Here is a 27,226-nt window from a genome sequence, read left to right on the forward strand (position 1 = left end):
TCTTTTAAAAATTACTCTATTATTATCAAATAGAACCACAGTATCCAAAAGGTAATTATAAAGTTCTATACCCAACTAAGTGGCCCTGCACCGCCCCTCCGCGTGGCCAGCCAAATCACTCCCCCCGTGCTGATTGGTTTCATCCGTTTTATTGTCAAGGAAATTAACAGCCCAAAGGGGTTCCCCAGGTCCACGCTCTCCCCCCTGGGGCCCCAGGTAAACAAGGCAGCAAGCGACCTGGTCTCAGGACCCCTGTGTCCTTGGAAGGAGGAACAAAAGGAGGGGGGGGCTCACAGCAAAGGGGCTGGGGGTGGCGCCCCACCCGCTGGGCTCCGTGTCGAGGCTGCCAGGCCGGGCAGCAGCGGGGCGTGCTCACTCGCCCGTGTGGGTCCGCAGGTGGTACTTGAGCGACTGCTTGTAACGGAAGCACTTGGCGCAGTGCGTGCAGGGGTAGGGCCGCTCACCGGTGTGCGCGCGCTGGTGCTCCAGCAGGTGATGCTTCTGCGTGAAGCGTTTGCCGCACTCGGCGCAGTGGTAGGGCCGTTCGCCCGTGTGGATGCGCCGGTGCTCCAGCAGGTGGTGCTTGCGGATGAAGCTCTTGCCGCACTCAGGACAGGCGTGCGGACGCTCGCGCGAGTGCACCCGGCAGTGGTTGGTGAGCTTGGACTTCTCGCTGAAGCTCTTCTCGCACTCGGGGCACTTGAAAGGCCGCTCACCCGTGTGAGTCCGCTGGTGGCGCAGCAGGTGCGACGGACGGCTGAAGCTCTTGCCGCACAGGCTACAGATGAAGGAGACCTCGTGCTTGCCGGCGTGCACGCGCTGGTGGATGACCAGGCTGATGTGCAGGCGGAAGCTCTTCTTACACTCGGGGCACGTGTAGGGCCTCTCGCCCGTGTGCGTGATCTGATGCTTGGTCAGGCTTGACTTGTGGCTGAAGCTGCTGTCGCACTCGGGGCACTTGTAGGGCTTGGGGCCGCCGCCACCGCTACCGGAGCTGGGCGACTTGGGGCGCGGCTTGAGAACGTGCTTGGAGGCAAAGCTTGGCCCTCTCTCCGGTGACCCGTAGCCTCCGCGGACGCGGTGGATGCGCTGGTGCAGCGTGAGCTGCTGCTTGTGCCGGAAGCTGATCTCACACTCAGCGCACTCGTAGGGCCCCTCCTTGATGTGGTTGCGCTGGTGGATGATGAGGTTGATCTTCAGCCGGAAGCTCTTGCCACACTCCATGCACGTGAAGGGCCGCTCGCCGCGCCGGTTCCGCTGCTGCTGGCTCGAGGAGCCCCGGTTGTCGCTCACGTGCCGGTCGCCGTGGGGGACAGGCGCCAGCCTCTTCACTGCCGGGTTTCCCAGCTGCAGGGGTGGGGGGCTCTCCTCGCCCTCGGGGGACAGCTCCCCGGGCAGCGGGGTCTGGTATATACTGGCCTCGTACCTCCCGGACAGCTCCCCGAGGTCCTGCAAGTGCTGCGGCAGCTCGTCCTCCTCCTCCTCTTCCTCCTCCTCCTCTTGTTCCTCGGTCTTGATCACGATCCCCTCTGCTCCAGGGACAGGCAGAGACAGGAGAGACAGCAAGAGGTTAGCTGTTGTCTAGCGCTGATAACCAGCGCTCCACCTCACCCCCAAGCACTGCAGACTATCCCCCAAATTCCTTCCTCTAGGAAAAGCCTCCTTTCCAGCCCCTGCTGCCCTCAGCCCCTACCCTGGGGGTTGGTCGTGCAACAACACGCCCACTTGGTTCAGGAATGAGCTCAGACCCTCTGCTGGAACTTGACGCAGAGGACACAGGGATGATGGGTCCCTGTGATGGGCAGCTGGCACTGAGGGCGACCACTGTCTGGGCTGCTAGCGAGTGGTAACCAGCAGGGAAGGACACCAGCCCCCAGTGACTGGGGGACCCAGTGCCTGAGGTTGGCCTATGCATGAACCTGTGGCTATCCCAGCCCCCAAATCCCAGTCTTCTCACTTCACGTAAGGGTTGGGTTTCTTCCGCCTGTATCCAAACAGTCTTGACTTAACTAGTTGCCAACCTTCCCTCCCCATGGTCTCCTCTACCTGAACTCAGCTTAGCCCCCCTGAGCTACATCTCTCGCAGACTCAACTGGGCCTTTCTCCGAAGGTGCCTTTACTCACCCTCCTTTCCACGTCTCGAAGTTGTGCCGTTCAACGAACACCGGCTCCGATCCTCTCTGCTCCCTAAAACCTCCCCTGACCACCCCCCCTGCAGCCCTCAGCACCTCCTGAGCCCACAGCCTGGGCTGATGCACCTCCCCAGGCCTGAGAACTCGGCCTTCCCATGTAGCATCTCACCTGCCCAGGGGGCTGCCACCCTGAAGCTGGGGCTTCCTCTTCCTGTCCCACAAGCCCCAGTGCAGGGGCCACAGACACCCCCACGCATGGATGCCCTTCCTCTGCCCCTCTAGGGCCTAAATAAGGCTGCGTGTCCTGTGGCCCAGGAAGACCGACACCCCAGAAAAAAGGAGTGGCCTCCCATGCATACCTGTTTGAGTCTTCTCAAGTGCCTTGTACCTACTGGTACACCATAAACACTGTTAATGGGGGACTCTATTTTTAGTCTCCCTGACCGACTTTGTGGGACATGAGGAAGTCACTCACTCTTCTGAGCCCACCTCTGAGACGGGAGACACAGTAGCAGTGTGCATTTGTGGAATTCTTACTCACAAGCAAAAGAGACCTTTTTCAATGCACCTCACACCTGTTCTCTCTTTCATAGCCACAGTATCTTACTGCAGGCTACGTCAAGCAAGAATCATCCCCACTTCACAGACAGGGAGCACCTGAGCCTGGGGATGCCAAGCAATGTTTCCAGGTAAAGTAAAAGTCATAGACCTTTGCAGAGCTGGCCATTTGGGGAATACCTAGCCTCTCCGCTCACCTGACAGGACTGAAGCTGGAGTGTCTGTGACTTCCTACCACTCCAATAAAAGGCAGTGTTAACCTCAGAACAGAGGTGAAGCGACTCCCAGCTCAGGCCTCTGCCTGTTACGCCACACTGCCACAGTACTGCTGGGTCTCCCAGCAGGACGTGACCCAGGGTCCTAGGAACACAATGCTTAAAAGACAGGGAAGGAGGAAGCAGCTTCCGGACTCGGTAACTAGCTGCCCTGGTGTTTCTCCAGGGTTGTTTATGAAAGAAAGAGGGGGAAGAATGGGCCTTGGGAGATTCACACTCTCCTTCGACACCAGAGTTGTTTTTTCTTAATGAAATCGGAATTGAACATCTGGCCCTAAACATCCCCCCAAATTTTGAGCCCTTCAGGGCTCAACATCCCAAAAGGATTCCTTAGTCATCTTCTAAGGTTCTACCAGAATCAGTGGGGACTGTTCAGAAGATCATCTGAAGCTCTAATTTAGCTTCTACTCACAATTTGCCTTGTGTCTCGCACTATTCCTTTGTGAAAGACAATGCGGTGCATTTAAAAAAGCTTCTGAAATATCATGCAGTTATTTAAAAATAAGGAGCTAGATCCCCATCTTTGGATGAATAAGCGTGCCCATATTTTATTAAGTGCAAAAAGGCAAATTGTGGAGGAATTATCTATAGACACTACCTTTAAAAATCAACATAATGCTTTTAAAAACCTAACTAAAATGGATGTGGACATGGTTCTAAATATAAGTAACGTGTAAATTGCTATCATGGGTAACGACTTTCATGCATAAACAAAATATCCAAACCAAAACCAAAACCCAAGTTCTATCAGATTTCCAGGGAATACACTTAATTCTTATCTTATACATTATTTTCAGAAGATAAAAAAGAACAAAGGCTTGCCAGCTCATTCAGTAAGTCGAGTACAATCTTGTTTCCAACACCTGGATGAGACTGAGTCAAGGAAATTCAGGTTCGTTTCATTTACAAATAGAGTTGTAAAGCTCCTCCACAAAAGAGTAGCTAACTAGGTCTAATAGTGTGTTTGAGAAAGACACCACACCCTTCCAGTGTGGCTCAGCTGCTTGGAGCACCATTCCCTATACCAAAAGGCTGCAGGTTCAATTCCTGGTCAGGGCATATACCTAGGTTGCGAGTTCAATCCTCAGTTGGGATGTGTATGGGAGGCAACCGATCAATGTTTCTCTCACATCAATAAAAGTATATTTAAAATGAAAAAAAGAAAAAGGACAACAAGATGATGAGGTAGGACTTTTCTCAGGAAGGCATACTGGTTCAGCACCAGGAAAGGACCACAAAAGGCGTCCTGGGCTGGGCCGTGCGGGCCCACTTCCCCACTGTTCTTCTCGCACTCACGAGTGTGCAGAATGGTGACCCTGAGATTTTACAACTAAACAAAGATGATGCCTCGATTCTACCAGGAAAAGTGCTGGCAGTCATGTTAACAAACCTGCTCTCCAAGGGCTGAAACCGTCAAGTCAGGTGAGGCGTCTAGTGTGACATAGGAACAATCACAGACCCGTCAGGACAGGAAAGTTCTGGCTTTGTCACTGTCATTGGACTTTCTCCTGCCTGTAGAAGGAGGGGTCCCCATCTGACCTAGTGATTGGCTGTATCACCTTCTTCCCTCGCCTGGAGACAGATGCCCAGGAACCACGCACCCGAGGCTGTGCTCGGGGTTCTGTGCCACCTGCTGGCCCCCTGGTGTCCCCACCCCGACTAACCTGCGCAGTTTCTCTGCTGCACCAGCATCTGCTTGAGCTCACTGAACTCGCCGGAGCCTTCCGTGGACTCCTCCAGCGCGTTCTCCGGCTCCTGCATGTCCAGGTCGGGCTGCTCCCCGCACGGGTCCCCCGGCTCCGAGTCCTGGAAGCCGTGCTCTTCCACCTGGCCCATCAGGGGCTCCGGCGTCTCCAAGCTCTCAGAGCCCTCGTCGTTGGTCTGCACCTCGATCTTGATCACGATGCCGTCGTGAGCTGAGGAGGACAGAAGAACCCAGAACATGCTCATTGCCTAGAGTTTACATTTCAAACATGCTTAGTTTGGAGACCCCAAAGAAACTTAACACTGAGTGGGCGCTGACCTGTCTATAGGTACATAGGCTAAGTTCAAATTCATTACTCACACAACCGCCGCCACATAAATGGGATTCAGCACACTAGTGCAGTTTTCTCTTTGAAGGGAAATTTTTCTCTTTTTCAAAGATTTTAGAGAGAGGGGAAGGGAGGAAGAAAGAGAGGGAGAGAAACATCAATGTGTACTTGCCTCTCACATGTCCCCTACTGGGGACCTGGCTCGCTACCCGGTCATGTGCCTTGACTGGGAATTGAACTGGTGACCCTTCGGTTTGCAGGCCGGCGCTCAATCCACAGAGCCACACCAGCCAGGGCCTGTTTTCTCCTTAATTTGCCTTCCTCTTCCTTCCCACCTCACAGGTATGACCTTCCCAGATAACTCCTCTAACCAGCCTAGTATTTTTCTTTACAGTTATGTAATTACCTATTATAACGCATTCGCACGGACATGTTTTTATTTTCTGGCCATTATTGGTTTAAGAAACAAAACTGCCTTGCACCCAGCCCTCTCTGTCCCCTGGCTCGCTGAAACATCTCGTGGAGATCCCTGCGCTCCCGCTCTGCGGGGCCAACGCATTCCCTCTCCGAGCTGCGCCCACACCCCCGGAGGGGCACTATGATAGGACCAACTGGTCCCTTCCTGCAGGACACGCACTTCTCCTCCCCAGTCTCTCTCCACTGTGGACAAGGCTGCAATAAACATTTGTTTATTTATACCCCTCACTGCCCAACCGGGGTTTTATTTCTACACGAGTTCCCGGAGTGACCCTGCAAAGTCAAAAGCCGTCCGTGTTTTCTTAATTCTGAGGGAGGCCCTCAGCCTGCTTTTCAACAGAGCCGTGACAAATCCCCATTTCTACCAGGCCAGCCAGAGAGCAGCCTCGTCTCCAGGTCCCTACCAGTGACAGTGCGATGCCCTTCCACCTTGCCTCACCCAGATGGGCGGGAAGTGGTAACTCAGGACCCTTCCCTGGGCTTCCTGCACTAGGGTCATCTGAATAGCACGCGTTTCTTGGTCTTGTAGATTTGATTCCACGTCAGCTGTGTTCTGTTCAGTGTGTAGAAGCCCTTGGATTTCTGTGTTAAAGATAACCCATTTTCTCTTATCAACATTTCAAGTACTTCCCAAGTCTGTCATTTGTCTGCTCACTCTGTTCCCTTCTGCCACACAAATCCTTCCGTGTTTTCACATTGTCAAGTGTGTCCCTTTCTCTTTATCGCCCTGGGTTTTCTGTCTTAGTTAAGGGGGTCTCCCCTGTCCTAGACGGTTCTTCTGGGCTCCTAGATTTTATCTGACGGTTTTTATTGTTCAATTATGCATACCTGGGCCTTAACTACACCTGGAATTTATTTTTTCCCCTTAAGGGTGGAATTATGACAACATAAACCCCCTTCCGGGCTGCAAATCACTTTGTGAATTAAGGAAACTACAAGCGGTAACTCGTAAACACATCCATGCACTCACTGAATGCTTCCTCAACGGACATGCGCTGAGCGCACACTGTGTGCGACACGGTGTTCTGATGGTTCGGGAGAGGCCGGCCGACAGAGCAGAGCTCTCTGCCTCATGCATTTACGGAAGGCAATAAATGTAATGGATAAATTCTATGCTGTGTCCAACAGTGGTGAGTAACGCAGGAAAAAGAAGCCAGAAGAAAGCCAGTGGACAAAGCTGACAGGCCCGCCTTCATGAAGCCTCCCCCATGTTCTGCCAAATCCCCTGGCCATTTCCAAGTCAAGTGGACATGGCTGAGTGACCACACTGACCTGACGCGCTAGAACTATGGCAGTCCTTGCATTCCTCTCCAATCGGACAACTCAGCCCATCGGCAAGTAGACACCATACAAAGCAGCTCCAATATTCCGGGCTGCATCCCCTCCCCAGGTCTTAAATGCAGACACTGCATCCTTTCCCGCCAAACTGAGCCTCCAAAGACCTCTTCTCCCTGTGCAAAGTCATCTACATCCTGGCCTCTATCCACACCTACCTCTTGGACTTCCCCCTGCTCTAGCTCAAGGCCACCACCTTGACCCCACCTCCTCCCCAATCTCAGGAAAAGCAGTTTCTCCCTCTCCCCACATTCCAACCTAAATCCCTCGGAACTGCGCTTCACCAGCTGTGTGCCTTCCTTCTCTGTCTTCACCCCCCTCTCCACACTAAAGCCACAAACACCACCGCAACTATGGCATCAGACCTTCCGACAAGCTCCTTAAAAATACTTTGCTGCTTGCCTCCTTCCTAAAACATGTTTTTAAAACTACGTGCCCTCTGCACCTTTTGAATAAACATATAAAATGCTCCCATAACTGCAAAAGATGTGATTTCTGGGGTACTGTAAATATTGGTGTTTTAAAATAAACTCTCTTGTTGCCCTTGAAGGTGGCCAATGGAATCTAAGGACCCCCAGCAATTTAAAACCCACCATTCTTCACTTAAGAAATACACAAACAAGTTCTTCTTTGACAGCTGAAATTTTTCTACCATTCCTTTCCACCTTGAACTTCTGTTTCCACTCCTACTTTCCCCACAGAATTCCATCCTAACAGGACATATTTTTGTGTTTAGAAGCCTCTTACCGATCCACTCATCCACCACTCTGCCACAAAACTGTGTACGCCCCGTGAAAGGGTAAATTTACTTTCACTGCTAACCACCAGAAGCCTCCAAGGGTCCCACTGCCCCTCCCCCGGCTTAAGTCACCCTTAGTTAGAACTACTGTAGATGGATAAACAATTATTCAAGACAGAAAGCAAAGAAAAAAAAACTGGTTGTATCTCTTAAAAGGATGGATAGGGATTTCCGTGCCCCGCCCCCGCAATTACTCCACTTTATCTGAGAAGGAACCTTCTCACTGTTTAAATGAGTTCGCAACCCAATCTACTCCCTTTTTTCATTTTTACAAATAAAAGCAGTGGGTGAACTCACCTGCACAGACACGTGGAGGGGCTGGCGGGAGCTCTGTTGGGGAATCATCACCCCATTCTTTGAACTTCTGAATTATAATGCCATGAACAGCACAGGGTGAATACCTCAAAAATGGTTTTTAATGACTTATTAGCTGACAACTTAATTAGTTTCTCTTTCAATTCTGTTGAAAGCGAAGTATTGCGAACGATCTAACCTGCAAGAGAACCCAGCACCCAGGCCCCAGAGCAGTGAACTTCTGGTCACGTGAGGCTGTCCCTGTTTCGTGACCCAGAGGGCTTTTCAGACTTCAGACAAACCCTCCAAGATAAGGTCAAGGTGGGTGGAAACAGAAGATGGGGACCAGCATTTCAGGGGGCGCATGTGCTGTGCACTCTCGCTGAGGGGTTGTACGACGGACTAAGGCCTGTCGTGTCTCTTTGGGACCCTGTGCCGTCACTAGCCTGGCTGCCCCAGCTTGACCAGCACAGCCTTCCAATGCCTGCCCCTCCTATAAGAGCCCACTCCCCCAAACCTCACACAGCGCACTCAGCGGGCCCAGCTGTGCTCCTCCCCCAAGCCCAGGTTCTTTTCTGTTCCTCTGACATTTAATTCATTTTCTCTAGAAACATGCATTTTACACATTCTCCCCCCACATCTGTCAGACAGTAGTGCAGCTAGCCATCTCCCCCAAAGAGTCTCCCACCAAACAACTTTCCAAAGAACACCCATAACCAACTTGCACTGCTAAGTGGCCATTTGTTCTCCCGTTTCAAACACGGAAGGAAGACACATGCATTGTGGGAACATAATTTATGACCAAAGGTAGCTTTTCCAAAAGTTTTAAAGAAATGGTGTCGAGGCAACTGGCTTCCTGAGTAGAAGGCAAAAAAAAAAACTGCTTTCCTGTATCTCACGTGGACATAAATCACCAAAGAATCAAAAATTCAAACATAAATAATAAAATCCTACTGCTGTTAGACAGAAGTACAGCCTTCCCTTTCTTTTCCTTTTTCAGCTTTGAGTTGAGGAACAGGCTGTCCTGGGGCCTTGGGGACTCCAGATGCCGCCCCCCTTCCCGCCACCCCCCCCCCCTGGGGAGGCTGTCTGCTCAGTTGTCCAAACGCAGTCCAAGTGCCCCACCCGTGTCGACCACGATCTTCTGCCATCAAGTTTTGGGAAATAATTTTTGTAGCTTTGCCTTGATGTTGTTTGGCCCTGGGGAACTGACTTCATTTGGGATTGCTTTTTAACCTCTGCTGGCACGTTTCGTCGTAAGAACTTCTGTGAGATGGGAAAGCCTGGCCTGTAACTTGTTTGCCAATTTATTCAATGCTCGCGAACACTGAATTTGAGAATTCGTGAGGCTGATGTGAGGTTCTATGTGTAGGCAGTTAAACATTTAATGATTCATAGTTTGCAATTTTCTCTTTATTTTCTGGAACAAAAAATATCTTATTCCAGGTTTGAAATACTTTTATGGAATTTTGAAAAGCTCACAGGTCCAAGACCCGTGGATCATAACATGCACTGAATAAAGCGTGCCGAGTAATTACTGCTGTACTCGCTGGGAAGCCCGGACACCGGTAAATCTGAACATGCGGAGACTTAAAATCGATAGCTTTGCACGCAGACAAATGTCACGCAGCTGTTCCTCGCACAAACACCACCCAGAGGTAGAGCACAGACTTGGAAGCATGTTCGCACACATAAAACACAGAGCAGCTAACATCTTTAATATCTGAGAAGCTTTTACAAATCAATGATAAAAAGATGAATAGTTCAAAAGAACAATAGGCAGAAAGCAACTCAAGAAATAAGACACACTAGCGATCAATAAGGGTATAAAACTATACTCAACTTCACTCTTATACAAGTCAAATAAAAACATCAAAATATTGACCTTTCTACCCATCACTCTGGCAAATAAAAAGATAAATACTACCTAGTATTGCCAAGGATGGTGGGGGAAGCGGTAGTTTCATGTGTAAATGGAAGGTGTACAAATTGGAACTGTTGTGAAAAGCATTTGCTAATATCTATTATATATTTTTAATGATTTTATTTATTTATCTTTAGCAGGGAAGGGAAGGAGAGAGGGAAAGTAACATCAATGCATGGTTGCCTCTCATATGTCCCCCACTGGGAACTGGCCTGCAACCCAGGCATGCGCCCTGACTGGGAATTGAACTGCGATTCTTTGGTTTGCAGACCCCGTGCCGAACCCACTGAGCTATGCCAGCCAGGCCTACTAGCTATTACATTTTTAAACAGACATATCCTTCAACTCAGAAAATCCACTTCTTTTTTTAAATATTTTATTTTTTATTTATCTTTAGAGGGGAAGGGAAGGAGAGTGGGAGAGAAATATCAATGTATGGTTGCCTCTCATGTGTCCCCCGCTGGGAACTGGCCTGCAACCCAGGCATGTGCCCTGACTGGGAATCGAACTGCGGTTATTTGACCCGCAGGCCCGCACTCAATCCACTGAGCTAAACCAGCCAGGGCCAGAAAATCCACTTCTAAATAAGCTTCAGACAAGTGCTCGAAGATATATTTATGAAGGTCCTTTAATGAAGCGAACTGCAAACACTATATATACAATGATGGGAGTTGATTTAAGTAAATTATAAAATCAGTGCCCAGAACACTATAGTCTGCTATTTTTTAAAAAAAAGACAGATTTATGTGTTCTGACATGTAAAGATGTCAAAGACATATTATCAAATCAAACAAGCTGCCAAACAATACCTCTGTGCTGTTTGGATTTGCTTTTGCAGTGAGTATGTATATATAACACTAAGGCCGTGTGTGTGTGTGTGTGTGTGTGTGCGCGCGCGTGCGCAGAATGAACTGTGGACTCCTGTGGGAGAACGAAGTGGAGCTTTCGCTCTCCGCATTTGCTCTTCTGGGTGAAACTCTGCTGCACTGCAGAGTGAGAAGTGGTGTTGCCACGTTACCTTTCTCCACCAGCAACACACGGAGACGTGATGGCTGACCCCTGGCTCTCCAACCTTCTCATGGCTGCACTTCCTGTGAGATGCTTTTGATTTCGGTATACTAGCTCTGAAGATCTTTTTAAACAGTTATACATGCACAGAGGCCAGAGGGTTGAACAGTTCTTCAAAAATCTGTTTTTAAAAGCTATTCTCCATCCCCGAGCCCTTACTACGGGGACCCCAGGGGCAATCACTTTAAATTCTTCTAATGGACTTTTTGTCATTTATCTTCATAACTCTAAGTAACATACATACTCCATCTGTGGCCACTCTTTGAATTTTCAATTTTAAGTGTAACAGACTGGCTTCCGAGAGCTGCCGGTGAGGACCACCTCTTCCCTGTCCATCCACCTTTCTTCCAAACCCTGATCCTTCCAGTTCAGTCTGCCATCTGACAAGACCGGTATCAGGGTGTTCGCACTACTACATTACGTAAATGTTATTTTAAACCGAAGCATGGAGTGTGCTATAAGCACAGTTCTATGCCTGTAAACCTTTTTTTTTAAAGATTTTATTTATTTGTCTTTAGAGAGGAAGGAAAGGAGAGAAGGAGAGAAATATCAATATATGGTTGCCTCTTGTGAGTCCCCTGCTGGGAACTGGCCTGCAACCCAGGCATGTGGCCCGACTGGGAATCGAACTGCGATCATGTGGTTTGCAGGCCCCCGCTCAATCCACTGAGCTACACCAGCCAGGCCCTGTAAACCTTTTTTGCTTTTCCCTGGAGCTTGTAAGTTTTCCTTTTGGCTGGCTCACCCTTCATTGCCATGGCCTCTTCCCCAACCCTGCTCTGTATGTAACTCTCCTTCCAAAATGTGCAAATATGCTGGGTATTTCTGAATTTCATCTACTTGAAGCGAACATTTCTGGAACCTTCTGACGTGCTCCAGTCTGGCCTCCAGGTTGCCTGCAGGTAGGTACACAGCTGTCTTTTTGGGCTTCCACCCCAGCGGGACTCCCTTCACCTCTCTTGCATTGGACTTCTAACACTTCTTTCTGGGTTTACCCCCCACTTTGAGAATAGGGGGCACAGGAGACGTGACCACTTTGAAGTGTCTCAATTTCACTCATTTTAATTGGAATAATCTGACTCCATATCACCTTCTAGAATGGTTGGGCGACATTTTCCTATTTTTACATGTTAAGCATATTAAAGGAATTGCTGTACTATCTTGTAGCTTCTAATATTGCTTTTAAGTCCAAAGCCATTCTAATTCTTGCTTCCTGGTGTGAACCCATTTTTTTTTCCCTCTCCAGAAGCTTGCAAAATCTCCTTTGTCCTCAGTGGCCCTGAAATTTCTGGCTGCGGGATCTAAGGTGCGGGTCTATTTCCGTCTGTCATTCCGGAGGTTGGTGGGTGCTCCCAGTCTGGAAAGCCCTGCCTTTCGGTCCTGGGGATTTGTCTCTCTGCAGAATTTATTTTTAATTTTTATTTATTTACCTTTATGTAGTGTTTTTTTTTTTTTAAGATTTTATTTATTTATTTATCTTTAGAGGGGAAGGAGAGAGGGAGAGTAACATCAATGTATGGTTGCCTTTCATGCGTCCCCTGCTGGGAGTTGGCCTGCAGGGAACCGGCCTGCAACCCAGGCATGTGCCCTGACTGGAAATCGAACTGCGATCCTCTGGTTCGCAGGCCCGCACTCAATCCACTGAGCTACACCAGCCAGGGCCACCTTTATGTAGTTTTTTTATTCCAGAGAGAGAAACACAGGTGTGAGAGAAGACTGGCTACCTCCCATACGCATCCCGACTGGGACCAAGCCCGCAACCCTGTGCGGGGTTGTGCCCTGACTGTGGATTGAAGCCGAAACCCTTCTGTTTAGGGGATGATGCTCCAACCAACTGAGCCACACCAGCCAGGGCTATTTTTGCTTTTTATTATTTTTACTTTTTCAATTACAGCTGACATACAATATTATGTTTGTTTCAGGTGTAGCTAGCTGGAAATGTTTCTTGAATCATTTTGTTGCTAATTTCCTCCTTCCTGGTTTATCTGTTCTTTTCCCTAATCCTCTAGTTTTCTTGCTTTTTCCCTATTTCCTTTGTTTTTTTTTTTTTGCTTTATTTTATGAAATGTGTGCTTAATGCTATCATCTAATGATGCTGCTGAGCTTTTAATTTGTATTATTCCATTTTTAATTTCGAAGTGTTCCTTCCTAGTCTTTCTTTTCTTTTTTTTTTTTAAATAAGCATCACAGTTTTGTGTCACGGTTGCAGTCACTTCCATCTCTTAGGATTATATGTGCCTATCTGTCTTTAAACATCTCCTCTTTTCCTCTCTGCACAATCCCTGTTTCCTCAACATTTGTTTTTCTTCTGCCTTTTCCCCTTCAGTCTCTGTATGCGAGCGGCTTTTCCCGAATACCTTGCGGTTCTCAGCTGTCCATTTTTATTAAAGTGGAGCACTCAGAGAGAAGCGAGACTTCGGCACCTTCCGGGGGAGCCTGCCGACTGCGCGCCTCCCAGGAGGAGGACTTCTGCGGGTCCTTTCGCTGCGAAGTTCCGTGGCTGGTCCCAGAGGTCTCCTGAGAAAACTCTTCCAACACCCTGCCCTGAGGATTCTAATCCTAGACGTCAGCATCACTTTGGGAGCCAAGTTTGGGAAGTATGCTGGAGATCTCGACATCTGTATGTCGACTCTCGCTGCCCCCTCCTTTCCAGTGCGGTACCCCACCCTCGGCCATGCCTGGTGCCCACGTCCCGACACCCTCGTGTTCGCCTCAAGGCTCCAGAGACTAAGCCTGGGCTCTCTTCCAGGGCTGGGAGAGGCAGAGGCCAGGATGGGGGGAAGTCACGAAGCAGGAAGTGCCTTTAAAGGCCTCTTTAAAAGATGTTCCCCGAGTCCTGTTTCAGCCTCACCTTTGAGCCCATTTCCAAAGACACCTGGCGTCTCTGGGGCTAACTGCCGGCTCTCGAGTGCGGGTTGGGTGGAGCGAAAGTCGGGTGTCCCCTCAGTGCCCCCAGCACTGATTTCGGATGCAGCTTTCTGACCAGTCACCGTCCAGCTATTTGCCTTCGGGCTTCCTAAATCTGGCAGCTGCCATCTCCTTGTCTTTTCTCTTGAAAGTCTCTTTACTCTTGTTGAAGAAAGACTTGGGGGAGAACGGAGTCAACACACATTCAATCTGCCATCAATCAGTCAAACTCATTCTTCATGCGTCCTTCCTCAAAATTTTTTTTTTTACTAAATAAACAGTAATACCCACTCCCTTCAGAAAATCCTGCAATGCACTGAGAAATGATTTTCATACATTTGCGCCCAATTTTCTCTCTCTTGTTTACATCCTGGACTTCATGCTGTACTAACATTTTCCCATCAACACGTCCGACAGGCTTTAGCAATCCCCACCTTAGGCAAACGACTATGAAGATTCCCCGTTTTCTGGACTCGTCCCCCTTGGGATCACACCACTGGGTCTGGCCNCGGGTGTCCCCTCAGTGCCCCCAGCACTGATTTCGGACGCAGCTTTCTGACCAGTCACCGTCCAGCTATTTGCCTTCGGGCTTCCTAAATCTGGCAGCTGCCATCTCCTTGTCTTTTCTCTTGAAAGTCTCTTTACTCTTGTTGAAGAAAGACTTGGGGGAGAACGGAGTCAACACACATTCAATCTGCCATCAATCAGTCAAACTCATTCTTCATGCGTCCTTCCTCAAAATTTTTTTTTTTACTAAATAAACAGTAATACCCACTCCCTTCAGAAAATCTTGCAATGCACTGAGAAATGATTTTCATACATTTGCGCCCAATTTTCTCTCTCTTGTTTACATCCTGGACTTCATGCTGTACCAACATTTTCCCATCAACACGTCCGACAGGCTTTAGCAATCCCCACCTTAGGCAAACGACTATGAAGATTCCCCGTTTTCTGGACTCGTCCCCTTTGGGATCACACCACTGGGTCTGGCCTAGGGCTGGCTCTGCCGCCAGCCTTGTAAGTGTAAAGGAGACATGCGGATGGGTTACCCTGGGCACATTCAGGCTTCTGGTCACTGTGGATTCTCAGAACAACCCTGCTATCCAGAGGCCAGGGCCTCTTGGGTCACAGAGAGGTACAAGTTCAAAGCCAGCCTGGGCTCTGTGGTTCCCATGTCGTCTCCTGCCATCCCTCCCAGCCCAGGTTCCAAGAGACTGGAGATGGTCAGTGGGACAAACGGCACATCCCAGCCACACAAGGCAGCCTCTGTGAGGCCAGCCCCTCCCAGAGAGGCTCTGGGTGGACATGCATGTGCCAGGAAAACCGGCCCAGGGCACGGTGGGTTGGGGCTGTTTGCTTCCCGACCCCGGCCCTGGTCTGTGGGAGGCCCATCGGTGATGAGGGTGTGACAAGTGGACCGAGGAAGGGGACCAATACTCTCCTTCCTGCCCTTTCAAACAGATGCTGGGAAAGCAGCAGCTGGACCACAAAACCACACTGGCACAGAGGGCTGGATGTCAGGGTTTTAACCACAGGTCGCCTCGCCCACCCTCGCGTTCTTCACCTTGCAAGGCTTCAGCCTTATTCCGTCTGCTCTGAGTCACTCCATGCCCACAAGCCCCTTGTTTTGGGGGTTGACCACTCGCACCTTTCAGGTACAGACTTCCCTTCGAACCAGAGACCCCCCCTGCCGAGTGCCATAGTCCTCCCCAACCCCCATTCGCCTCTCCTTGTAAATCTGTCTGCCTGTCTGACAGATGAGTTCAGGATCCACCTCCCGCTCTGAGCTAAGTCTCCAGGGCAAAGCCCTAGAGGGACGTGACACTGATTTCCCCGAAACGTGCCAGCACTTCCTTCTCTGCAGGGTTCTGTCTCTTCCACAGGTTACCTTGGCTCTCAGTCCGTGGGGCTGACATTACTCCATATGTTTCATCCTTGGAGCCAGTTTATAGGTGGTTCCAGAATCTACGACATTTCCTTACAACAAGACCTGACGCTAGACCCAAGGAGGTTATCCTCCACGATCACCAATGACATTTGGTTACAAAGGACAAGGATCTGCTTCCACTGAAGACCTTGAAGGTAAGTCACGCAAGTCCAAAGGCAATTCCAGACTAGGAGCTGCACGCCGTGCAAGCAGCACAGAGTAAGTGTGCAGGCTACTGAGTGGCCAGTGTGGAAGGGACAACACCCAGAGCAGAACGACCCCAGCTGGTGTTCCCCGGGCCACTGCCACCTGCCAGTCACCACGCCAGGCCCCACACAGTAGTGCCAGCCCTATTAAACCGATGAGGACATGAGGCCTCCCAAAAGGCCAAGGAACTGAAGTAACCCTGCTGGAAAGCAGACGGGCGGGGTTCAAACACGGGCGGCCAGACACTGGCCGGAACTTGAGTCGCACAGCCAGTCCTACCTGGCACCTCTCTATTGCCTCCATCAAACGCCTCGTCTAAACACTGTTCTGCACACAGGAAGACGTTTTGGGTCAAGGTCACGCCTGTCCCTATCCTGCTGTCTGGCTGCAGGACACGGACAGGGCCCCTCTCCGGGGGCTCCAGCGGGCACAGGCATCCTGACAAGGACCACTTTTCTCTCCGTTCTCATTTTGTTTCCTGCAGAGCGAGGTGACACTTGATGGTGTCAAAACTCCTTGAGACAAGGAACACAACGGCAGGCCTGTGTATCAGCCTGGTGATCGAGGAGGGCCCAGCACCTCGGGCCGAGCACCTTCCGGCACACAACTGGCTAACGCATCCGTCCAGGGTCTACTCTGTATTGTCCCAAGGACAGACCCAGCTCCGAGCTGCCCAGCAGCCACTCACCGGCACTGGGGTCTGCGGGCGGCTCGCCCTCCTCTGAGTCTTCCTGCTCCTGCATGGTCGGCCTCTCCCCACGCTCCATCTGTGACATCAGGTCTGGTTTGGAAATCGCATAGTCTGTGCGGAAGGAAGGAAAGAAGACACACTCTGGGGTGAGGGTGCACTGGATGCCGCAGAAGCGTCACCTGCGGGGCTGCGACACGGCAACAGCGAGCAATGTTGGAAAAGCGACGAGCCAAGGTTCCAGCCCTTTTCTTGGGGTCCCCTGGGTGTCTGCATGTGCACACGCATGTACGTGTGAACCACAAAATGGGTTCTCCCACGCAGGGACTGGCGGTGGGGTGCCACCTGCCACCAGTGGACACTGGCCCCTACATCACCTACCACTCCTGTTGCTCAGGTTTTTCACAACAGATGCACAAAATGTTTAAAATTTTGTAAAGCACAAAACTAATCCTGATAAAATCTAAAGGCTGTAACACAAAATACTGATCAATTTCCTTATATTAAAAAACTATAGCCCTCGCCAGTGTGGCTCAGTGGGTTGGGCATTGTCCCACAAAGTAATAGGTTGCCGGTTTAATTCCCAGTCAGGGCACATGCCTGGGCTGCAGGCCAGGTCCCCCACTGCGGGTGTGTTTCTCTCAACGTTTCTCTCCCTCCCTTCCCTTCTCTCTAAAAATAAATACAAATAAAACATTTAAAAATTTTTTATTTCTTTATCTTTAGAGGGGAAGGAAAGGAGAGAGGGAGAGAAATATCAATGTGTGGTTGCCTCTCATGCATCCCCTGCTGGGAACTGGTCTGCAACCCAGGCATGTGCCCTGACTGGGGATCGAACCGCAATCCCTTAATTCACAGGCCTCTGCACAATCCACTGAGCTACACTAGCCAGGGCTAAAAATAAAATCTTTAAAAAAAAATTTTAAAGTTCTTTGGAAGTAAAGTTAAAAGATGAAGAAAATTGGAGGAAACATTCATACACACACATCTGTCATATGTAAGACAAAGGGCCGATATCCATGATTCTACATATAAAGTTTCTATAATAAGTAAAAAATAAAAATGCAAAGATGAGAATAGGCAATTCGTTGAAGGAATGCAAAGGGCTAGTAAACACATGAAAAAATCAGTAAGTTCATTAATCACCCAAGAAATAGATTAAAATAATGAGGTGCCATTTTTCACCCATCAGAAAAAACAAGTATTTAAAACAACATCAGGGTGTGGAGAAAGGCATTGTTGCACACCACTGCATAAACACACATGGCCTCTGGAGGGCGCCACCATAGTGGCGGTGGTATTACTGCAAATGTCCACCATCTTTACTTGGAAGAGCAGAAATTCCCTTTGGGAATCTGTGCCACTGAAACACTCACGGAAGTGCACGGACGCCCACACGTGCTTATGGCAACACTCTGACGGGGAGAGGACAAATCCAGCGGCCCGTCTCCCTGAGCAGGCCTGCGCATGCTGACACGGAAAGCTGCCTGTGGCCCACCGTGAGGTGAGATGAGTGAACAGTCCCACTGGTGCAAACCACAAATTGCGTGTGCACAAGTGCATGTGTGGTGTGTATGTTTACATGTGCACAAAAAAATGAGAGACCACATGGGCTGGTGGGCTCAGGGGGGTTACCTCTGGGGAGTGGCACTGGTGGGAAGGGGGTGGCCCTTTATTAGAGAAATGGAAATTGCTGAATTTTCGCAGTTATGCATGTACATACTTTAAAAAGAAAAGAAGAGCCCTGGCTGGTGTAGCCCAGTGGATTGAGCGAAGGCCTGCGAAGCAAGGGGAAATGGGTTTGATTCCCAGTCAAGGCACATGCCTGGGTTGTGGGCCCCGTCCCCAGTAGGGGGCACATAAGAGGCAACCACACATCGATGTTTCTGTCCCTCTCGTTTCTCCCTCCCTTCACCTCTCTCTAAAAATAAATAAATAAAATCTTAAAAAAATAGAAGAAAACAAACTGAAAAAAGTTACCCTAAGCACAGATTTGTGTGTATTAAATTAACAATTCTAACAAGAATCAAGATTTGTACACAGCAGTGTACTTCATATTTTTTAACCTTTTTGGTGTGCCCCAAGAGTTACCCTGAGAAAGGGATACATATAAAATTAATAGTTTTTCCAGGTTTTCATCCACAAATACTCTTATTGAACATAGACAACAGTAGTCCACAGATGTTGGGATACAAGAGATCTCAGTGAACCTGTGACTTTCTGGTGGGGACCTGGCACCTCCCCGGGTCACAGTTTCCTCTCTTCACAAGGGGGACAGAAATGTAGGGGACATAAGCCCTCAAGAAAGGACAACGCCCATGGACAAAGCTAAAGGGGGAAAGCATGGAGGCTGGGAGGTGGGGGGTGGGTGGGGCAGGGAGAAGGGGTGGTGAGAAGATGGAGACAACTGTACTTGAACAACAATTTTTAAAAGTTGCAACAGCATGCCATTCAGGAGAAGACACAACCCACAGTATTCTAAAATCCTTGTGCTGTTTGAAAAAAATAATAAAACCATTCTGTTCAACTATACAATAAAAAAGCAAAGGAAGGGACAATGTTTGGTCACTTGCACAGTGAAGCAGGAGTGCCCACCCCTGTCCTAGCTCCCTGGGGAGAGGCGTGTGGATGCAATGCCACAATTCATGGAAAGCACCTCGCACTTGCTTTGTAGTGGTTTGCTGGAGAAACTAACTTAAAAACATACAGGAGTCCATGGGGAAAACACCAGAAAGGCGAGACACCCCGGCTCTCTGAGTCTGCCTTCGCCCCTCGCCCCAGTGGCTCCTCCGTGGGGCGGGGGTGGCTCCCCTCACAAGCGGTCCCAAGCTGGGCCACACTGGTGAACAGAAGTGGATGGAGTGCTCTTGAATGTTCCGTCTCCCTGGCCCGTGGCTATCGGCAGCGTTCGACATTCCCAGTGGTGCCACAGGACCCGCAGGCGGGGCAGGCAAGGCTGCCCCAGTGAGGGAAGCCCCCTCCTTACCCATGGAAACCAGAGACTCGTAGTTGCCCCTCATCACGTTCTTGTACAGCTCCTTCTGCCACTCGGACAGGTTCCCCCACTCCTGCTCCGAGAAGTGGACGGCCACGTCGTCGAAGGTGACAGGGACCTGAAACCATATGACAAGCTCAGCTGGGACCAACTGCAGGGCTGTCACAGGCTCTCTCTTGGCTGCCAAAACAAATGACCCCCACCCCTGGGCTGAGTTCAAACATCTCTTCTTAGGACCCGAGTGGGAAAAGGCCCAAGGGCACAGCCTTGAGGTGTCACCAAGGGGCCTGGCCAGGCTTAGGCCACAAAGAATAAGGACCTTGTCTCGTCCGGACCTTTTCCCCTCCACCAGGACAACCCCTCCCTGCCGTAAAGCATGGTGTGCAGACCAGCAGCATAGGCAGAACCAGGGAACTTGCTAAAAACACAGGCTCTTGGGCCTCACCCTAGACCCACAAATCAGACGCTGCCTTTGGTGAGCTCCCCATACCATTCCCGGCCACAACAAAACTGGGCCAGTGCTGTGGCCCCAAGAATACAGTCCGAGTTCTTCCCTAAAGGCTGGGGCCAGGGGCAGTGGCACAAAGGAACCTTACGAAATCTGGTTCACATTCAAATTCTTGCAGTCTTCTGGAAAATAATGTTGAAACTTAATGTTCTCTAGTTTTTGTTTTTTTTTAAAGGATCCCTCATGAGAGCACATTTTTACTGGCACTGACATGATTCACAAGCCAACTGATAAAAACGTTGAGCCCCACAGAGCCCCCTAATATTTCTGCGAGTTCTCCCTCTCCCAACGGCAGACCGCTAGGTCACACTCATGGAGACCGGCGGGAAGGCCTCAGCACCTCTGTCTCGAGGCCTCTTGGACATCACGGACTGAACACCCCACAAAACCAACACGCCCTGATCTTCAGGCCCTTCCTCTGATCCGTCAACTTCTGCTTTTATCAACAGGAGAAATCATTTGACTGTACCATGCCCTGTTCTCAGTAAAGCGATGTTGACAACTGGGTATCGCTGCATGTGTATTTCTTCCCTTCTCGACCATCACTTTCCCCTTCCTTAACATTAAACTAAATTCCTAAAACACGTCCTAGTTCAGATCACTCCTTGGGAGCCCCAGTGGGGACAGGGTTACCTTGGGAACTTCTCCATTGCTGCCCGGGGGCAGCCGGAGGATCCAGAAATTTCTGTTCTTCAGCAGGTTCTCCATGTTCTCCAGCCGCCTCTGCAGCAGCCCGTACTCCTGCAGCAGCGTCCCCAGCACGACCCACTTGCTCTCCAGATGGTTTGCAAACTCCACAGCTGTCTTCTCGCAGTCGGCGATCTTTTTCTCGTTTGTCCCCGTCCGTCCCTCCAGCGTCAGCAGCCGCATGGCCTGGGCCTCCAGTTTCCTCTCCACCGCTTGGACGGCAGCCCACACGGCCAAACGGGTGATCTCCGCCGTCGGGAGGGGCGTGTCCTTCTGGGCTGCGGAAGAGATGTGGAAGGGGGTCTCCTTTTGGGAAACTGGGCTCTGGAGCAGGGGGTCCATGTCGGCCTCGGGAACTGTGGGGGACAGGGTGAGGGGGTCCTTCTCGGGAACTTCAGGGGAGTGGAGTGGGGCTTCTTGGTGGTGGGTGGAGTGAGAGAGCAGTGACATTTCTTGCTCAGCAGCAACTGGGGCTGGATACTGGGTCTCTTCCTGGGAAGTCAGGGGGCCCTGGAGCGGCATCTCTTGCTCAGAGGCAGCAGAGTACAGGAGTGAGGGTCCCTTCTGGAGGGTGGGCGGCATCCGGCCGGAGGTCTCTTGCTTGGGAGTGAGGGGCCGGGAGCCTTGTCGGGGGACAGAGGGGGACAATGAAGGAATTTCTTTGGGGGGAAGAACACGGGATTGGAACAGAGCTTCCCGGGGGGGTCCGGTAGACGCCTGTTGAGGGGTCTCTTCGGGCAGAACGCTGGGGAATGACAGAGGCGACGAGCGCTGGGTCTCCATGTCGAGCTGCTGGACCTGTGGTCAAGGAAAGGGCAGCAGTGAAGGCCATGGTCTCCAGCTAGCAATATAAATACCAAAGACAAGCACCCACATTCCAAGGGCATTGGTAGCCACATTTTGTGGATATGAATGTTTTCTTTAAAGCCTAGAGCACAGACATCAATTTCAAAACCATTAACAACAAATAGAAGAGGGTTATGCCAGCTTCTGACCTTTGGAAAGCCAACTCCTTTTTCGTGGGTACCATCTGAGGAGTTGGGGTGTTGGAGAGGAGAAAGGGTGCCGGCCTTGCATTCGAACGCTTGGCTCTCAGACCCGTTGCCACCTACTGCTGCCTGTGTTGTCTGGGCCCATCCTTTGACCTCTCTGTCCTAACCTGGGCATTGCAATCCTACACATCCTGCTACCTCAGTGAGGTGTCTGAGCATCTGACGGAATAAAGCTCTGGGAAACAGAGCAGAATTTTGTCAGTGCCAGGCACTGCAGCTGACCCCAGACTCCTGGCCAGGGGGGAGGTGATCGCAGGTGGGGGCCGGTGATGTCCACGGGCCTGGCTTACAGGTGAGTCCTCCAGCCCCACCGCTCCTACTCGAATTCCCAGGCAGGCACAGTGCCTGTGTTCCTCCTCCCACTGTGTTCGAGAGTGAAGGGTTGACCTCAAGTTTCCCCAACTCTGATCAAAGCTGAGCTGTGGCTTATCCATAAAATTCCTGAGTTTTATGTGGTGGGTTGGCTTAGACACATGTTGTAAGGACCCAGCCCCCCCCCCACCCCGAGGCTGAATGGCCTTCTGGGCCTTCCCAGTTGGCTTCTGCTCTAAGCATGGAAGGGGGGCGGGGAGGAGTCACAGGGGACAGGCACGGTGGGCTCCTGGTGGGCTCCGCGGTAGAGCAGCTCTGGTTGTCTGGCTTCCTCCCTTCCACTTGTGAGGTGGGGAATGAGCAAAGGAGGCCTAGAAGGGCTGGAGGCGGAGCTGAAGTTCTGTGTCTCTTGCCAGGATTGGAGGGAACCAGAACCCATGTAAATACTGACTGTTTGAGGGGCTTCCATTAGTCTCCCTGTCCCTGTTCCCCACCTTGATACATCCATAGTGAGAGAATTCTTTTGTCATCAGGAATGTGAAGCCAACAGCCACGTGATGAGTTCTTTATTTCCCTGTCCAGACAACCAAAAACTTCACTGGAACTCAAGAGAATTTCTCCTATAACGACCTCTGCCTGTTTCCTCATTAGCTTCCTTGAATGCCAATTACCATACCAGAGATCTTTAATGTAACTGAAATTCACATTTTCTTTGCTTGAAAATCAACACATCCCTTGTGTCGTCTGATACATAGTAGGTGCTCAGTAAATGGCTGCTGGATGAACGAACAGTATAAATTGTTGCATCATGAGAAAAAATTAGTAGGGTAACTGATGAGGTTTGTTTCTTCCGTCTAAGACCATCTAAACCTATTTATATTTCCCTCGCCTTCTTTCTTTTCTTCATTCACTGATTCACTTACGGGTCTCTTAACCAAGACACCGTTACATTTTTAAGCCAAGGATTAAAGATTTAAGACTACTTGGGCAAGAAAATTTGGAGGTAGTATGATACACCAATAGCTTTGGAGCTAGCCTGAGGTGCCTGCTAAATGAGTCAGATAGCTGAGCGGTAGGTATTCAGCTGTACCCACTGTGAACTGTGTTAAGCATTTTAAAGGGTTATCTCACTTAATCTTCCCAAATCCCTGCGAAATAAGGACTACCAGAACTGTCATCTACACCTACGCAGGAGAGGCTAAATAACTGCCCAAGGTCACAAAAGTGGTCGGGCCCTGGGCCGGGTTTCAGCTGACACAGCAGCTCACCTCCCCGCCTCACCTGTGAACTGAGGCAGCTAGTTGGTGCTCTGAATTCCTTTTCCCTCCAACATTCAGAGGCTCGGAGATTAAACAAAGATCTGTGGGAGGCTCTATCGTCAGGGGGGGTGGAAGGCCCTGCTCCCGAAAAAACATTTCCATTTAAAGCTGGGGTCAGGGCTCCCTTTGAAAACCTAGTGAAAGCTACAGATCCCCCCCCCCCCCGCCAAAATGCACGTGGGCACATACACACAATTCTACAAACACTGCTGAGGGGTTCACAGACCCCTAAACTGGAAGGTTCGACAACAACTAAGCCACCTTTCAACTGTTCCCAGGTGGGGACAAGATTGGGCTGCCCGAAGCGAAAGGAACTGCCGACCCAGGTAAGGTAACACAATAGGCACAGGATGGCCCCATCCTCAGAGGAGATTAGGGTATTTGCCTACAACTAGTAGGAAGAAGGGAAAATCCCCCAGGGCCGAGTTAGTCTCCCTGAGTAATTCAGGGGTTTAACCCAAACAATGAAAACAAGCTCCAGTACAGTCAATAGAGCCAGCACAGTAAGACACCTTCACCCACTGGTCTAATCAGAGCTCGAAGGAAAATACCATTTCTTGTCTTTCTATTATTAGACCATCTCTCTCCACTTCCGGATGCAGAGGGCTATGGAGGGTCGAGGGGCCACAGGAGCATACCCCTCCAACCCGCCCCCAAAGAAAAGCCCCTTGCTATCATTTCATAATGGCTTTACGTTACCCTATGCAGAGAAGTGGCGCCAGAGCAGGAGGTAAATATTATATCTGAGATTATTAAACTGTATTCTCCAACTGTTGGGGAGGGGGGAACAGAATTCTTCTGAACTGTATTTTATAGCATTTAACTGTCCCTCCCTACCTTGTGTCTCCTAAGCCGATGGGGGTCTTCAGGATTCATGCCATATTAGCAGAAAAATACATAGCCATACATATCTGATTTATAAAGAGAGCTATGCCATTTTTTATGACCCAGTGGGGTTCACCCGGAATTATATAGGGCCCTGCAGACCTATGCCTGGAGGTAGACATTTAAAAACCTTCATTTTATGTTATTTCTCTAAGACACAATTATTACTAATACTACTACTACAATAATAATATTATTATTATTATTATTATTATTATTAAAGAACCGAGTGGCTCTTTAGAAAGCCGTACATCCTGACCCCTTCCTGTGCACAACAGGAAACTGAGGCTCAGAGGCACCGACTCCCATGCAGCAATACTCCCAGAACGGCTGCTGCGTCTTCGAGAGCAGGTCTATGGGGGATCTTCAGACAGATTTTTAAGAATGGCCCACTGAAGAGGCACATCAGCCCCCTAACCCTTGGGAGCTCGCTCCCCAGACCCCATCCGTCTAGACACTCAAAGTTCGTCCGGGGACCCTCCACACGCAGAGGCTGGAGGCCCAGACGCCGAGTCCGAGGGTCACCAGCTCCCCACGGTGGCGACGCTCGGCAGAGCGCCGCCGGGCCTCCCACCCGGCCGTCGCCCCTCCCCCACCCCCGACGGGCCGCATCCACCGCGCACCCGGCCCAGGCCTGTAACTCCAGGGAGGCCGCCGCCAGAGCCGCCCCCACCCCGTCCAGGCCCGCAGGCCTGGAGGCAGGCTTTTCTGGGGACGCGGGCACCGAGCCACAGATGACTCGCTACGTGACCTTGGGGCAGGCAGGGCAGGTCGCCGCGAGGTGTCTGTGCCTCAGTGTCTCCGCTCTGCGAAATGGGGAGAGCCGCGTCAGCGCCGCGCTCCGGCCGCGGGAGGCTCCGCGGGGCCGAGCTCTGCGGAAAACGTGCGGCGGCAACCCCGACGGACGCAACGCCGGCTCCGCAGGGAGCGAGGCGCGCCGCCCCGGCGCCCACCGCCGGCCCGCGTGCACGCCAGGCCAGGCGCGTTCCCGCAGCCTCGCCCGGACGGCGGCCGGCTCCTCGGCCCCGCTCTCGTCCCGCAGCCCCCCCTCCTGTTCGGAGGCGCGCGAGCCCTCCAACCCCCCCACCACCAACGTCGCAGCGTTTCTGTTCCTTACCGAGACCCCAGGCCGGGCTGCCGAGCTCGGGACATGCAGGCCGTCCCCGGGGCCCCGAGTCCGCGCGTCCGTGCGCGCGCGGGCCGCCCTCACCGCCTCGGCCATGGCCCTGCGCTGTCCGGCCGGGCCCGGAGCCGCCGCCGCCGCCGCGCGGCCCCACGCAGGCCGGCCCCGGCCTCTCCACAGGCGCCGCGGGCCCGCCTGGCCTGCCTCCCCCGCCCGGGCTCCCGCGGCCGTCGGACCCGGCCTGCTCGGGGCGTGCAGAGCGGGCTGGGACGGAGCGGCCGAGACCGGCGGCGGCGTCGGAGCGGGGCGCGCGGCGGTGCGGGCGGCCGGGCGGACTTCGCTCCGGCCGTGAACTGGGCCCCGGCCCTCAGCAGCGGCCCCCGGCCCGCGCGCGGCCCCTTTGCGGCCGCGGCGGCGACCCCGGCTCCGGCCCCGGCCCCGGCTGCGAGCTGCGCTGCCGTCCCGGCGCCTCTTCAGCAGGGGAGCTGCACCGCAGCTGCCATGTTGATACAAACTGCATCCTGGGAGGCATGTCCCTCTCAGGCCGTTTAAAGAGAAACACTCCGAGGCTCGTCGGAGGCTGCAGGAACCCAGACAGCTCCATCTACAGCCGGTAGGAGCGAACAGTGTCGAGCGAGCAGCCTGGTGGCGACGGACACGCCCTGAGCCCGGGGCCAGCCCGTCGTGCAGCCCCGGCCGAACCTCCCGGGCCTTCCACCCTCGGGCCCCCCGGGCCTCTCACCTGGGGTCCTCGCCTGCCCGGCACCCTAGGGCGAGACCGGGAGGCGGGAGCGCAGAGGAGAAATAAGAGCGCGCAGCCCGGGCGACGTGGTGGGGTCTGGAGGCGGCTTGATTGGCTCCGACAGCCTTCCCCCGCCGGATCCCCTGCTCCTCTCAAACCCAGAACCCTTTCAAACCTGCGCTCACAAAGGGATCTAAGAAACCCGTCACACCAAAGACAGCCCCAGTTCATGTGACCAGCTCAGTGCAGCCCCGGGTTCCAGGGAAGCGAGCTGTGCTTCCAAGGGTAGCCGGGGGGTTGAGTGCTTTTGTGAAATGCCCGAGTGTTGTTTGTGACCTGAAAGGACAGAATTCTGAGAATTCTAGAGTGCTGGGGGCCGCAGGGTCCAGACCCGTCGTTTGGAAGGAAACTGAGGCGGAGTGGGAAGAGACTTGTTTACTCTAAGCTGCAGTCTCGGTCCCCTCGGTGAGTGTTCTCTCTACCCACGAGAGATATCCCCAAAGGCATGGTAGAGCTTGGAGTTGGCGACTCCTTTCCCTGGACACGTTCAGTCACATATTCATGGCATACCTGCCTTCTAGGTGGCAAGAACTGGAAATGAAAAGAAAAAAAAAAAAAAAACCTACAGGCAAGCCTTCTGATTACAAGTGATGAAAATCCAAGTGGAGCTAACTTAAAGGGGCCGGGGGTAGGCAGTAGAATATATTTGTTCACCTAAGGGGCCCCAGGGAGGTCAGGGGTGAGCTGCGTGGAGGCGACAGGAGAAGGGCCCCGTGTGTGCTTTTGGCTCAGCTGTCTCTTTAAATGTGGAAACTTAGAGGTAGAGATAAGGCCAGTGCCACCCGGCCCTTTCCCTTCCCAGAGACCAGACTTCCCAGTCGTCTTGCTGCTTTTCCTTCCCTCTATCAGTAAACAGTGCATTCCATTGGCTTTGGTATTTTACAGTTTCGAGTGAGTGATGCAGTTCAGTGCAGATCCT

The 27,226-nt window shown here is 51.7% G+C and overlaps 1 protein-coding gene and 1 long non-coding RNA gene across 3 annotated transcripts; both read right to left on the bottom strand.

Moving 5' to 3' along the window:
- Positions 1–26,271, bottom strand: ZNF777 (zinc finger protein 777). 2 transcript variants are annotated; one of them, XM_037035526.1, is made up of 6 exons: positions 25,500–26,030; positions 20,761–21,612; positions 19,611–19,737; positions 16,625–16,738; positions 4,630–4,881; positions 1–1,529 (listed from the first exon to the last, which is right to left on the bottom strand). In XM_037035526.1, exons 1-6 carry the CDS (start codon positions 25,602–25,604, stop codon positions 373–375), a joined length of 2,607 nt encoding a protein of 868 aa, XP_036891421.1. In that variant the 5' UTR covers positions 25,605–26,030; the 3' UTR covers positions 1–372. The 2 variants fall into 2 exon arrangements, with proteins under 2 accessions (XP_036891421.1, XP_036891423.1); XM_037035528.1 differs by lacking the exon at positions 25,500–26,030 and adding an exon at positions 26,248–26,271 and having other exon boundaries at positions 373–1,529.
- LOC118979482 (uncharacterized) lies at positions 11,114–12,309 on the bottom strand. Its single transcript, XR_005064922.1, has 2 exons — positions 11,591–12,309; positions 11,114–11,378 (listed from the first exon to the last, which is right to left on the bottom strand). It is a non-coding gene; the product is annotated as an uncharacterized LOC118979482 (long non-coding RNA).
- Positions 26,272–27,226: the final 955 nt, after the last annotated feature.

Source organism: Sturnira hondurensis, unplaced genomic scaffold (assembly GCF_014824575.4).
Source record: "Sturnira hondurensis isolate 20B ecotype Veracruz unplaced genomic scaffold, ASM1482457v3 Scaffold0022464, whole genome shotgun sequence".
Lineage (NCBI taxonomy): Eukaryota > Metazoa > Chordata > Mammalia > Chiroptera > Phyllostomidae > Sturnira > Sturnira hondurensis.

Excerpts from the sequence above, each read along its gene's own strand:
- ZNF777 (XM_037035526.1), bottom strand. The coding sequence starts at position 25,604 with ATGGCCGAGGCGGTGAGGGCGGCCCGCGCGCGCACGGACGCGCGGACT. Across the intron at positions 19,738-20,760 it reads GCAATGGAGAAGTTCCCAAG|GTCCCTGTCACCTTCGACGA; the intron begins GTAACCCTGTCC and ends ATATGGTTTCAG. Across the intron at positions 1,530-4,629 it reads GCAGCAGAGAAACTGCGCAG|AGGGGATCGTGATCAAGACC; the intron begins GTTAGTCGGGGT and ends TCCCTGGAGCAG.